Source organism: Petromyzon marinus, chromosome 11, assembly GCF_048934315.1.
Source record: "Petromyzon marinus isolate PM22_M1 ecotype Great Lakes invasive population chromosome 11, UKy_Petmar_22M1.pri1.0, whole genome shotgun sequence".
Taxonomy (NCBI): Eukaryota; Metazoa; Chordata; class Hyperoartia; order Petromyzontiformes; family Petromyzontidae; genus Petromyzon; species Petromyzon marinus.
In genome coordinates, this window is record NC_133677.1 from 3,410,091 (window position 1) to 3,424,904 (window position 14,814).

At 50.5% G+C, this 14,814-nt stretch overlaps 1 protein-coding gene across 1 annotated transcript in view; it reads right to left on the reverse strand.

Annotated features, from left to right (window-relative positions):
- LOC116941337 (uncharacterized) overlaps nt 1-14,488 on the reverse strand; it is a 17,915-nt gene extending 3,427 nt beyond the window's left edge. Inside the window, exons 1-8 of the mRNA XM_076066285.1 lie at nt 14,024-14,488; nt 11,254-11,635; nt 7,861-10,814; nt 7,173-7,306; nt 5,017-5,135; nt 4,114-4,257; nt 1,905-2,050; nt 582-736 (exon numbers count right to left, since the gene is read on the reverse strand). Coding sequence (XP_075922400.1) covers nt 582-736; nt 1,905-2,050; nt 4,114-4,257; nt 5,017-5,135; nt 7,173-7,306; nt 7,861-10,814; nt 11,254-11,635; nt 14,024-14,366 — 4,377 coding nt within the window. The 5' untranslated portion in view covers nt 14,367-14,488. The remainder of the gene's footprint in view (nt 1-581; nt 737-1,904; nt 2,051-4,113; nt 4,258-5,016; nt 5,136-7,172; nt 7,307-7,860; nt 10,815-11,253; nt 11,636-14,023) is intronic.
- Between the last annotated feature and the right edge of the window lie 326 nt (nt 14,489-14,814).

The window sequence follows — 14,814 nt, forward strand, 5'->3', positions numbered from 1 at the left end:
CGAGTTGATTTATTAGAGCGGACGAAAAGCAAAGTCCCCGTGACTGGATCCCAACCAAAAGCACAGCGCTCGTTGTATAACGGTTTCAAAGTAAACAGCGTTGCCGAAATAGGCGCCCTCATTCGAGTGTTTTGAACGCCGCAATTTCGTTTGGCTCCGTTAAAAAAAAACCCAACCGGTTTCGTTTTTTGTTGTTCACGAGGTGGTTTCATGAAAACTTGTTTCGAGAGACGGTAAGAAAGTTAAGTTTGAGCACGATGCTCGTGTTCCTTTACGGACAAAATCAATCAACGACAACTCTTGAAGGGCCCTTTTTTCTCATGCCATAATTATTTTGAGTTTATGTAAAAATTTTCCTGCAGCCTGGTTCCATTTGCCGGCAACCCCGCCAACACTCCAAAAAACCCCGATATTGAAACACGCCACAAGATCTTTACCCGGGGGACGAATAGTGACTCGTTTTGGAGGATGCTGACCAATGGGGGTTTGTTTTACGGGGGGGCGGTGGGGAGGGAAAAGGGTTTTGGGGGGGGGGTGGGGGGATGAGGGGTGGGGGGGATGAAGGGTGGGGGATGACGGACCTTGAAGCTGAGCTGAGTGATGGCGAGCGCGTGGAGGCGCGTGGCGTGCCAGTCCAGGGTGGCGAGGTCCCGCGCTCGCCCCGTGCCCAGCAGCTGCAACGTGTCGTAGTTTTCCATCGCCATGGCCGCTCGGCAGCCCACGGCCTCGGCCAACGCTGGCCCCGAGGGCCGGGAGGAGGAATTCGCGTCAACGACAGCGGAGCGGCTGCGAGACTTTATTTGGCAGCGGCGTCGACGTTGACTGAAACTTTGCGAACTTATAAGCGAAAACTGTATAGGAGGGTCAATTGAGGTGAATGTGCAAGTTAGTACGTTACGGAATACGTACCCTTGTCAATAACATCTGGTAAACCAGCAGTATATATTTAACACGCCTGACTGCTGATAATACTCAAAATGTTGAAACTGGTCCAGAGTTTGCTTGCTTAAACAAATTCTGCTTGACAACGTCAAATTATTGATTTGGAAAGCAAATAACCTGATGGATCAAAAGCACATTTTTAATTGAAGGCCGCAGACAATTATGGGATTTTTTTGTATGAATGTTTATAAAAGTTGAAAATTTGCATGAATCTATGTTGCTGTTAAATTACTCAATGGGCACTCGGCACCATATATAGCAATCATCGCCCCGTACTGGCAGATTAATGCTCCAGGTGATTCTTGCAAACGAGACTCATCCTAGTCTCTTTTGAGCTCTCACCTGGCCGAACAAAATAAACTTGAACTTTAAAAGCTTGACATTTCAGAGCTTAATCCGCCTTTACCCTCCCCTCCAAGGAGGTTTCTAGATTCGCTTCGTGGGGAGCGGTGGAGGTTGGGTGCTCTTCTTACAGATGCATTACAGAGTGCTTCAAAAATGTTTTAACACTTCTGAGAATTTGCAACAATACCAAAAGGAATGTGCTGCTGCCTCCGGGCTCTGGAGACCACCTGGAGAAGATTCCAGCACGTGTTGACAATGATCGCGAACAAGTGGAGACTCTTTGACTTTTTGAAGCTATTAACATTACATTTGTTGTCATGTTACAAGGTATTATTATCCGTTCTTTTTTCCATAGAAAACGAAAGTCCCATATAAGTGTTAACACATTTTTTAAAGCAGCCTGATAATTTAAAGAGGCGATAACGAGGGGCGATGGCGGAGAGCCGGGAAAGCCCTGGGGCGCTCATCCGGTCAACGCCCCGATGGCGGTGACCTCACCCAGACAGCGACATCACCCAGACAGCGACCTCACCCAGACAGCGACATCACCCAGACAGCGACCTCACCCAGACAGCGACCTCACCCAGACAGCGACCTCACCCAGACAGCGACCTCACCCAGACAGAGCTTCTCGTCGCCCGGCGCACGGTACCCGCAGACGAGCATCGTGCGCGGGTTCCGGGCCACCGCGCTGGACGCCAGACGCGTCGCAAAGCGCAGGACGTCCTCTCGTGCCGGCGGCTCCTTCTCCAGGTGCAAGCATCTGCCCCACGGCGCGTTTGCGTTCAGAGGTTATCACCGAGGTCACCCAAGGACACCGTGGTAATGGGGACCCGATGCAACAATGCGATACATGACAGTGAAGTGAGTGAGTGAAACTCTAGCGCCGGTCACGCAGTGCCTCGCACAGCGCTTTACAACACAATCCCGGTAAAAAACAAAAACCCTAACGTGAAAACTAAGAGGAGAACAACGCCTGCACAGACGGATATATACGCAAGAGAAAATAAATTAGTTTTCAGACGAGCCATAAAAACCTCGACTGACGGAGCGTTCCTAGCGGAACCGGGGCGAGCGAGACATTCCCACAAACGTGGCTCATGCGGTGCACCTTGCGCACGTTTGTGCAGCGCCTCGATTGTCGATCCGCTGCACCCAAGTCGGCAGGTCAAGGTGGGCAGGTCGGTCGAGATACGACCCGGAACCACGCGGCGGTGCTCCACGTGTACTTCCACTGGAAGTACATTTAACTTTGGTGGACGGGCACAACATGAAATCCACTGCTGGATGAGGGCCGGGGGTTATTCGACCACACTTTAGCACGCCGGGTCAATGGGGCCGGAGAGCGCGTGCGTTGGGGCGTACGATGGATTTTTCTGCATCGCTTCCCGCTAATGATGTCGCCCCCTTCAGCAACCTACAAACAAACCATATTCGCGCACGGTGGGCCACTCATCCAGACACTTTCCAGGCTCAATTCTGCTTAGCTTCTGCTGGGATCGGATACGTTGCAGCTGATTTGGTTTCTGTCTATGCTGTCGATATAAATTGAGTAGCAACTGCACATGGATGTGGATTGGTGCTTTGGTCAAGTGAAAATGGAAAGAGCTTCTACGTTTAGCAAAGAGGCGGGGGTGTAGAAACTTCCCAGAGGGAGGGGTTGGGAGATCAATCTCAAAATGTTAAGCTATTTAAATAGGGCCGATATATATGTTTTTCTTATAAAACAAGCATTCCATTTATTGTCTGATTCAACAACACCTCAACGTTACACGCTGGGGCGGAGTAGAGAGGACCGGTGGTTGTGACCTGTACTTCCCCCCCCTCCTCAATCCCCGTAATCTGAAAAAGCTTCATAGCTGATCGGATTTCTCCAAGGGGATCTTTTCACCAGGGGGATCGTCCTTCCAGTGAAAGCCTCGCCCGCGTGTCTGCCAGCTCCACGTTGGACACGGACGACCGGGAAGATTTGGGCATATGGGGAGTGAGAGGCCTGTTTGGAGCCAACAACACCGACGGGAGGCTTTGGGCAACTGGGGAGTGAGAGGCCTGTTTGGAGCCAACAACACCGACGCTTTAAGTGTCCCTGTTTTTAGTCACCGCTTAGGATGCCAACTCCCAAAGTATAGCAAGGTCATTATAGCCACTGCTGTTGATGCCACCACACATCAACCTTGCTTCCTCTCGACCGCTCGGCCCCACAGTTGCTGCAAAGTTGGCAGTCAACATTCAATGTTCCACCTCCTGTATTTGGTCTTCCCTTTGGTCGCGGACTTGTGGGCGCCACTCCATTGCTTGTCCCGGTCACCTGCCCTCCCCCTTCCTACCCAGCGCCCATGGCAACCTTCTCTTCCTGATTACACCCACAAGCACTCGCTTTCCACATGTCTTTCCACACCTTACCCTATCCTTCCATGAGATTTTTGACATCCTCCACATGCCACCTATACGCAAAGGTCAGACGAGTTTTTTTCCAGTTGCTTCATTGCTACTGGAAGAACACAATAATTTGTTACTTAATCTTGTCATTCCGCCAATTGGTTAAGGCCTCTCCACGCCTCAATTCATGGGGTTATTTGACCATATTTCACCACGCTGGTCAATGCGGGTTGGTGAAGGGCGGAGAGTCGGTCCCATGACCCATTGTGATATGACACGCTATCTATCTGGCTTATCACACCGTTAGCTCGACAACAGTGCAGCGTGTGAGCCCGCAAGGCTAACATTGCAGGCCATTGCCCGAACGTAGCCGCCGCTTTGCCAACAAAAGCGTTCGCAAGCAACTCGAGTCGGGCAACACTGCACAGGCGGCAAGCACGCACTCACGTGGTGTCCATGTAGCAAACATCGACGCGGCGAGCGGCGAGTTGCAGGCTTCTCTCCATGGCAGCGCTCGCACGGAAGTGTCCGGTGTAGAGGATCGTCCTGCCGTCGGGCACCAGGAACATGAACATAGACGCTCCGGCACAACTGCGGACACGCGTGCACGTAGAGACACGTCAATCAGCTCGGGCAGGGGTCGACAAACAGAAACAACAAGAAGAGACATTTTTGGTTAGAATTCGGTAAAAAAATCAACATTTCAAGAGCTGTAATGCACTATGGTGAATATGAGACGGTGGGTCCCTGAGCCAGGGGGTAGAGTTGCAAGCCCCGCGATTACTTTCTCACGCCACTGCTGGCGAAACGTTGGGGTACCACAATTGGCACGGTTGGCTACGTACAGTGCGAAAAAAGTTTGACATACGTACGTAACAACGCAAAAAAAACCCCCATCGATCGGAGAGCCAAATGTGAAACGATGCTTGTGGCCAATAATCTGGCCCATGGGCCCTTAAGTGCCGCACCCCTTGTGGTTGTAAACCAGGGGTTTGGCAAACAAAATAACAAAAATAGCAGTTTTCTTCGAATTCGGTAAAAAAACCCTAAATATTTCGAATACTAGACGGTCCTTAATGAATAACGTTAAACCATTGTTTATGTAATGCCTGTATTAAGAACAGCACACGTACACTGACTTGTAATGCCGCATTATAAATATTTTTTGGGGCTTTTAGACGTTAACCGTTTATCGAAAATAATTAGGAGGGGTTTTTTTTCTACTTTTCAATCATAGCGTCGGAAGCCACGAAGCAGTCCCTTAAAGAGCCGCAGGTCACCGACCCCTTTGTTCTAAAGTCTAAACCCTCACGGGTAATGCGGTTGTTCGACCGTGGGGGCCTCGCTCACTGGTTGGCGTCGAGCAGGACGACTCGCACGCCGTTCACCACGGACACGGTGTTCAGGGGCAGCCGGTGCAGATGAGCATCCTGCACGCCCAACTTGCAGTTCGCCAGGTCGGCCGTTACCTACGGTGGGGAGGGGTTCAGGGGAGTGAATTGACAAGGGAGGAGACGAACATCACGGAGATGGAGCGCATGATCAGCATCAGAATCTTCATTTGGACTGGAGGAGGAATCCGATGAGCTATGAAGCTCTTTTTCACAGATGTCCGGTATGGGCAGGTCAGCCGAGTTACAACAGCAAAGAGTACACAAAGAAATTGACAGGAGTGAAAAATAGAGAAAATGGTAAGCAAGCAAGTTGATACTGGTAGGAACCTCCTGGTTACACCAGCCCACAGGGGATTATTGTGTCCGTCCGTTGTGTATCCAAAAATGGGAGGGGTGGGGCTGGGTGGAGAGGGTGGGGAGGGGCTGGGTGGGGAGGGAAGGGCTGGGTGGGGAGGGGAGGGTGGGGAGGGGCTGGGTGGGGAGGGTGAGGAGGGGCTGGGTGGGGAGGGTGGGGAGGGGCTGGGTGGGGAGGGTGGGAGGGGAGGGGCTGGGTGGGGAGGGGCTGGTCACCCCGTGGTGCCCTTATAAAACTCAACGTTTAACCTACTCACGCCGGCTTGTGCCCGCCCTCACAGTCGGGCATATTTGCGGAATACACCACGTGGTGCCGCCGTTGACCCTGGCCATTGACCGAGCTACCCAACGTTCCTACCAGCTCCCTCCGCAGGAATGTGTTTTGTCAAGATTGGGTAAGGTAGCAAAAAACAATAGCAGCAAAACAACCAGTCGTAGCGGCGCAATAGACGACGCTATGGATGTGACAATTCGCCCCCATGGTTTAATGGATTTTTTCGCCATCGAGGTTCGCGATTCCATTCAAAGCAATAATTTATGTAAACACAAATTGCGAATGCAGCGGCCTCCGGTGGCTGCAGAGGGTCGTAGGGAACCAATTACATACGGCATGTACGCGTTGAAAATTGTTATTCTAAGGCACGCGTTGAGAGGCACGTAGCGTGAGCTTAATAACTGATAATAATGAATGTGTCCATGCATATTTACAACCCTGATAAGCATACTCTTTGGTTCTTTCGGTAAAGTCACGTAGGTATAAAATAAGATAAATCACGACGTTTCGGGCGCAACACAAGCGTCCGTCATCAGGGGCGAAAGCTTTCCCACCTGATCACGGACGCTTGTGTTACGCCCGAAACGTCGTGACTTATTTTATTTTCTACTTACGTGACTTTACCGAAAGAACCAAAGAGTATGGATTCCTGCAGTCACGAAAGCTTCAAATCCTGATAAGCATATATTGTTAATTTGTTCACTGTCCTTTATTTAACTAGGTAAGGCCAATTGAGATTCAATATCCCATTTAGCAAGGAATGCATGGGTTTTCATAACTTAAAAAGGATGTGTTTAAATTAAAATGTGTTTGCAACAACAATAAAAAACATAAAATAAACAAGACACGCGTGACTTGGAACATATGCAAAATTTAGTTGGCTCAAAATGTTTATATTTTAATAATTTTGAAGATGCAATCTTTGTTCCGATGTTGTTTCTGTGTGAATATACATCATGGAGAAACCAGCACTATGCATCACAACGTCATATTTATTTCTCTGCTTTCTTTTTATGTTTTCCTTAAATCACACCTGCCAACAAGGTTTTATTTATTATTCTTGTGGGGTTTTTTTGTGTGTGTGTGTGTTCCTGCGAGGCACAGACAGCTCAGCATGCATGAATCAAAAGGCGCCTGCCGCTTCAAATCCACGTCTCTGGTGCAGCTGCGGCGCTGCCGCCGCCGTTGAGTTCACCGCGCTGTGAACCCGCCGACCCGAGCCAGACATTTCACGCTCACGACCAATAACAGTGTCGGGGGGAATAATTGTAAACCGGTCGTGGGCCTCCCCGAGGTCGACTCAGCCTCAAATGAGTATCTGGTGCGGTCGTTTGTAACCGTGCGCAACCGGGGAGACAAAAGCGGACCGGCCGTGATGTCGGCCACCCACCGTGCCGGTAACAATAGGTGCTCGCTAACTGCACTTGTCCCAACAGCCTCTTAAGGCTACATGGGGGAGGGGAGGGGGGGGGGGCAGCTGTCACCTTGCTGCAGTAGATGGGTCGGTCGAAGGAGCGCGACAGCCCGCGGTAGGCGTGTGGGTGGAAGTGGCTCAGGAAGTGGGCGCTGCAGCTCGCGACGGCCTCGCATGAGAAGGCGTCCACTGCGAAACTCGTGCCTGAAGAGCGAGAGAGAGAGCGGGAGAAGGAGACAACAACAACAACAAGTGACACCATCGCCACAACCAGGGGCGGAGCCAGGGGGGTGACAGGGTAGACAATTGTCACCCCCGAAAAAAAATTAAAAATCGAAAATCTGAAACATTCTGCGTTATAAGTGTACGACACTCGGTCTGGCGGACTCCGTGCAACTGCATTGTCAGAGTGTGTCGCCAAACCGATGGCGTCTAGTTCAACAGCCTGACTCTCTTAATCATTCTTGAAATTAAAATTTGTTGAATGTCACCCCGGGCTGAAAATCCTGGCTCCACCCCTGGCCACAACTGACGGGAAAATAGTTTCCTCTCGCGCGTGCATTACTGCAGTGTTTGTGTAAACAATTGCGGTGGAGGCACGAACGTTTCTGAAGTATATACGCTTTAGAATATATTTTTCTTCCCTGTGTATAAATGGAAGGGGAACATGTTTTAAAATATATATGTGTGTTATCTCTTGGGAAGGAAAGTGCAGTAATAGATTTATGGTCTTGAGAAAGTCTAACGTGTTGTTTTACCTGGGATTTTGCTCGTAAATGTATCGTTCCCTTCAACCGTTCCAGATGCCACCCGCGTGGCTCCGGATGCCCCCTCCCGGTTCGAGGTGCCAGAGGTGGCCGCGTCCCGCTTCCTCCTCTGCATCGACGTGGAAATTTCCTTCCCGGCGTTCGCCATTCTCTCCACGCTGATGCCGCTCTGGAGGAGCCTTCGCTCCACCTCCTTCCTGCTCGGGGCCCTGCGTACCACCTTGCCACCGATCCGGGCCCTCCTCGTGGCTCCTCCGCTCGCCGGAACATTTTGCCCGCTCGTCGCCCCGCAAGCCGACGTTCCTCCCCGTGCCCTCACGTTTGCGACCTCGGAGACCGAACCGTCGACGTCGGTGCCTGCGCGGCGGCTAACTTGTGCACGGTCTCCATTCGGCGAGACGCTGGCGTCACCGCGCTCAAAGCGATCGGTCTCTTCCACCGGTTCCTCAGCCGGCACCCGCTCGATCGCCGGTGGGGCACCGTCATCGCCGTAACTTGCCCACAGCAGCGCGCCCTCCTTCGACGCGTTACCGTGGCCTTCGTGTGCGTTGCCAGGGTTCGCGCGTGTGTCCCAGGTCCGCTGGGTCACAGGTCCTCTCTTATGCCGCCCACCGTTCTGCTGACCTGGTGGGAATTCTAGAACCCGAGTTATCCTGCTCATGGCGCTGATCTGTTTTTGTCTGTTTTCGGCCTTTTCTATCATTGCCCTGAGCCGGGAAACAACTTGACCCCCTGTCGGCTGCTGAGCTGGTGGTGTTTTATATGCGCTGTCGTCTGTTCGATTCTGCAGGTTCTTTGAGAGTCTGCCCGAAAGTTCACGCGACCTCAGTTGTTGTTTTTGCCCATAAAAGGAAGCGGTGTTCATCTGGCCGTGGTTCGCATTGACGCAAGTTTCAACCTCAAACTCCCTGACGTTGTACGAATGGTCCCAGTGGTCGTTTGCCCGTGCACGGCTGCTGTGCGCGCTCAAAGACGCGCGTGTCGGACTCGATGGAACATCGCCTTTACAGACACTCGGATCTGACACGGAGGACCCGCGACTCTGTGGCGCGACCGTGCCACCGAGGCTTTCGGTCGAACTTGTTGTCCCATCGTCACGCCGAACAGGTCTGCTGTAAGTCGACGTGGACAGCCGCTGTTGGTTGAGGACCTGCGATTCCGTCGCGTGCGGCGCACTCGCAACGCCATCCTCGTCCACCGCAGCACCGCCTGGAAGCTGCGCGGATCGAGTGCTGCCAGGGAGCGACGCAGCGCCCGCGTCGGCCGAGTCGCGCTCGCCCTGCGCCATCGACGGCAGGGTCGCGTCTCCGCGCTCGTTCGCGGCCTCACCGCCGGCCGAATTCGCCCCAGAGCGACGGGACGACGAGCGCGGGCGCGGCCGTCCGTCGACGTTTGCGGTCGTCGTTTGCCGCGTCGCCGCCGAGGACGCAAATTCAGCGGCGTCCGGACAGTTTTGCGAGACCCGCCTGCCACGGGGGCCGCGAACGCTTCCCATCGGTCGTCGCGACGCCGGCTGCTGCCCAGTCGAAACGGCGGCCCGCGGGCGTTCGCCGCCGCCGCCGCCGCCGTGTTCGTTCGCCGCGTCGAGAGCGCGCATCATTCTCGAGCTGCCGCGGTAATTTACGGTCGCCGCGCGGGTCGCCACGTGGGGCCGCGCGGCCTCGTTTGTCATCGCGCGAAACAAGTTTCCCCTCGTCGGGAACCGCTCCAGGTCGCTCGAGAGAATGAAGGGCAGAGTCTTTTGCGCCGCTCCGCCGGACGCGCGGGGCGTTGGCGTGAGGCTGCAACCGTCGCCTTGCGATGAAAAGTCCGACGAAGCGGCGTACAAGATGGGAGAGAAGGGTAAACGCTCGGCACTGTCCCCCTTCGTTCTCCGAGTCGAACCCGTGGCCGCGCCGCGCAGGGCACGCGCAGGCTGCCCGCGTCGCTTTAGGCGTCCGACGATGGAGCTCTTGATGTCCGGTGAAGTCTGGGTGCTTTGTGTCAGCGTGTCGTATTTTCTCGTGCACCGATTGCCGCACGCCCGGGAATTTATTGGAGTGCATTCCTCCTCCTCATCATCTTCCATCACCACCAAATCGAAGCAAATGTTGCGATCACCCTTTCGCCAAAATGTATCATTTTCCACATTTTCACGAAAGGCTGGAGGCATCGTCTCCTCGCTCCTCCGGCTTGGCTCTGCAGATTCCCGCCGAGGGGAATTGCTGTCCCTCTGCAAATTGGGCCTGTTTGATGTGACAATTTCTACGACTCGCGATGCCTCGTGCTGCGACGCGCCCTCGTCATCACGTTCTGCTCCAGGTGACCGCTGCTGGTTACCCTCTCCGTTTGCCTGGCGATCGTTCGGATTTTTCCTCCCAAATCTTCTCGGCATCATCGACTGCTCAAAATCATCGGAGTCGCTGAAGTTATCGCATATCTGCGGTCCCAACGGTGTGTTTTGCATTGCAGAGGATGGAGCCGAGTGTTTTGTTTGGCCGCAGCTTGCCACGCTTTGATTTCCATACACCGATTCCGTGATGTCTTGCAGCATGCGATTCCTCCCCTGTGTTTGGGTGTGCAGCTGCAGTAGACTGTCTTTGTAGGACACTGCTGCACCCAAGGCACCTGTCCTGCAATTTCCATATTTACTAGGCATCAGGTGGGAGCCTGTCCTTTCAGAAGATACCAGCTGTTGTTGTAAGTCCCTTATCTGATGTTGTTTTAACCGAGTCAAGTTTGGTTTTAGTAACAACTTTCTGAAGTCTTCTTCATCTGAGCCATCCTCGTCGCTTATTGAAGATTCGGGAATCTCTGTGATGGTCTCTTCTGGCCTTTGGTCAGCCCGCCAGTCAGGGAGGAGTGCCCTTGTTTCTGAAGCTGGAGAAGATGTGATGAGAGGGCTGCTTTTTGTTGACGCATTGGTTTTCCTGTATCTCTTGAGTTTAGAGTGCTTGCCCCCAGACCTAAAAAAATACAAATGTTTAAATTAATGACGAAAAAAGTAAAGGCGAAATAGGTAAAGGTACAGTCCTGCAATTGTATCCATGCACAACTGTTGATGGAAGGGCCTCAACTAGACGGAGTTCTAGAGAGCCCATCTAGAGGGTAGTTGGCCTAATCTTCCACGCTGGCCAGACGTCTTGGCAGTGGTGCGAGTACCCACAGGCGAGCTGACGATATACAATTCGTGGTGTCGCCGTTATTACTGCTGGATGGAGATGTGAAAATGGGTAAAATAATAACTACATTGTACACACCTCAAATAAGGCATCATGCCCTAAAACATTAACTGAAAAAGATCAGCAGCTGCCCAGACAGCATCTTGAGACATTATCGCATTTAGACGTTATACAAAGCCATATGATAGAATATTGTACATGTCACAGCCCGGGTTAAACGTACCTGATCACAGAAAGGAAGCTGGCGTCCTGAGGCGGTGACATGTAGCCACTGTCATCGGCTGTTGCATTTCGGGACATTTCGCAGCTGCTGTTTTGGGTCTCAACATAAGAGACATTATTGTAATTATTATTCATTGGCGACTGCTTCCAGCAGTCTTCCCCTGCTGATCGGAGCTGTACGCGCATGTTTACATCGTTCGATGCGCTGTCACGTAGCTGCACCAGACTGGCCTCCGCTGAGTGGATGTTCTGTTCCGTTGGGTGTCCTTGATCTGTGATGTCGTGCAGCCAGCCGTCGGAGGAGACGTTTGCTTCCCCTAAATCGTGAGTGACATCATGATGGCTGTGTTGAGAAATCTGATGTGGAGTTGTCCGTTCAATACCTTTTTGGAAAACAAGGGTCGTCGGTGCCACAGATGAGATCAATACTCAGATTAGATTTTTTTAATATATATTCAGCATTGATATTTTATTAGCACTCATGTTAATATTATACCAAGGAGATATCGTTTTGGCATATTTGTGTTTATGTTGATATAAACAAAAAAAGTGATTCCTAAATGGTATAATAACTCCAAACCACCACAATTCATTGGATCGCTGGTGATGCGGGCAGTGTGAATCATTACATGCCTGGCTTGCATCATTATTTTCAATTCATGTGCACGGCGCGATTGCACGTTTTTCATCGTCGTTTGTTGCGTGTAAAAAACTAAAAAACACGAACAGATAGCAATCGGCCAGCTGGCCGATCGGCCTGGCTTTATCTCCCGCGATCGTACAAAGTTGCACCTCGTGCCGAGTTTGCTCCGCGCATGGAAATAAATCTACGGCAAGGCAAACGTAGATTGAATTTTTTTTTACCAGCGCAGCGAGGCGATGCATGGCCACCTGCAAGCGCGTTGTCCACTGCTGCAAGGCCTCGCGGCTCCCGAAGTCGGGCACACAAATAACTCTCCCCAGCCACAGGATATCGGCGATATGCCACGTGTGAAAAGGTTTCATTGCCAGTAATCAGTCAAGAGTAAAACTGACACGTATAATATATATTTTGGTGTTCACAGATGATGTTGCCGACCTTCTCTGCAGCTGTTTTCTTTCCACTAACGTATACAGATGCAGCAAAATCCATTGTTGCTGTATGGACTGTGCCTTCTATGCCCCCATGTCCCTTCTCCCTGACTTCACAAACCCTGGCTTTTCTTGTAACGTCCACAACCCCGCACAGCGTGGAGATGCCCTGATCCAGCTGTACACGTAGTTTGTCTGTATGTGGGGCGGTAGGGGTATCGCGTTCACCGCGTGTTGCAGAGGTTCACGGTTCGAATCCAGTGGTCGCTCTGGTTATTACTGCGGTGTGCAATAATAATAATAAATCTACTGTGTTCGCTTCACAGTGCATATTCCGGGTCCCTTAACATTCGAAACGCGAAGGCCATTGCGTGCTAGTGCCAGAGCGCACAAACAGTGTTCAAAATTTTAAAGAAAAAACTGCCCACAAATTACTCGATTAGGATTAGACACGGCAATCATCACCCCTCCCCTGCGATCACTTCGCAAGACATTCTTGAAAAAGAGACTCAGTCCGGATTTCCTGGTTAATCATTCATAATAAGAAAAATATATATCACAACAATTTACTTTATATTAATTTGCCTGGAACAACACATGTCCTTCGGTCAATTTTACACGCAAAAATGCAAGTTTGTTGACATTATACGCTTTAGCGAGGAAGAGGAAACATGTTACTGAATGTAAGAATACATTTTATATTTTATAAAAACATATATGTTAAACACATGGAGAAAGATATTTAATCTTTATTAGTGATAGTGCAGCATTTTAAGACGCACTGTCACTGCATTTTTTTTCAAATTTGTATTACAATTACAACTAATAAAGATGTCGCTGTGAATGATGCAATGACAGCGATACAAAGATTTTATTATCAAGAGAATAAAAAAATGGGTCATCTTTCTTCGTAATTTTACTTTCATTCTTTCGTTCACTCTCTCCACTCGCAACCGTCATTAAGTGCTTGCAGCTTCCACATATTCGCTCGTTTGTGCTGGCGTCATCACAATGTATGACAGTATTTGTGTTTTGTTCAGCTTTTTTTGTTAATGAGGAACACGCTATCACTTTGAGGAAGTAGGATCAATGCTTTGCCTGGCTGCGAGGGGAAATGTTTGCCGATTATTATTTCTGTTGATAACATCTTGGCGGGAAGGTAGAGGCACAGCGATTACCGCAGTCTGATCAAAAGTAAACACTTTAAGACTGCTGGCTGACAACAAACGTCAGAGGATAGTCTGCTATTCATGTTACTGCTATTCATGTTCACCGCTGCCATTTCACTGGAAGATGACTACCTCTTCACTTCATGTCAGCCTTGGGGGTTGTTTGACCACATTTGACCGTGTTGATTTGTGCGGGTTGGTGAAACAATACATTATATGATTATTGTTAAATCTGTGTTCTTATTTACACCAGGAGGAACATTCTAAACTGCCTATTGATGACTTAGCGACTACTGCTACTGTGTTATTACCATCATGTATGTGTGTTTAACTTATTTCGCACATTACATAGCCAACCGTGCTTTTGGAAGGTGCAGGGGAAGGACAACAAACTAAACGAACAAATAAAAAGGTTAATATCCAATACATGGCCCATACTGCATATATGGTGCTAAAATATATGAAGATACTATTAAAACACATCTTGTATGCTAATTCGTAATGAAGTGCTTGTGATAAATGAACACTTACCTGAGTGGGAGCTTGGCGCGGAACTTTGAATTTGTGCAGCGCGGGTATTAATCATATCACGGGCACTTTGCATTTGAAGCGCGTTTGAGTTTCCCTTGAGGTCTTTCGCGAAGCCATCCTCGAGAAATCCTGGAGGTGCAGTGCAGCTCGGTGGGAAATTAAACACTCGGCTGTGTGAAACTCTTGGCTGGCTTAAAGTGGTGGTGGTGGTGGTGGCAAAGTTGAATATGCGCTTCTTCCGATCTTCACGACAGTGGGTCTCACCAATGCGCCTTTTTCTTATCCTCACGAGAGGCTTGTAATGCCATATGTCTCCTTCGCTGGAATCACTGTCGTCGTTCATTGCTGATGTGCTATATCAATCGGACGTTTAGCAGTGATGGCTGGTTATGTGTGCGGCTACCGTGCATCACAATGCTTGGTAACTGGATTGCAGATCTGCCCCCCCCCCCCCCAATTTAAGAATTCCCGCCCAGTGGAAAGAGGATGTCACGTCATGCTGCGTTATCATGGTTCATGATCCAGTCTCAGAGAAAATGTGCGTGTTAGACGAAAAGGAGCCCCTCTTGAAGTGGTATTGCCTCTCGTAATATGAAATTACCATACTCTTTGGTTCTATTCGGTAAAGTCACGTAGGTAAAAAATAAAACAACAAAAATCACGACGTTTCGGCCACAACACAAGCGGCCTTCATCAGGTGAAGGGAGCAGACTGTCTCGAGGACAGCGCTGGAGTGAAACACAGCCACGCTCAGACCGCGACCTTTAAGCTGTGTGCGAAGAAACAAGGTG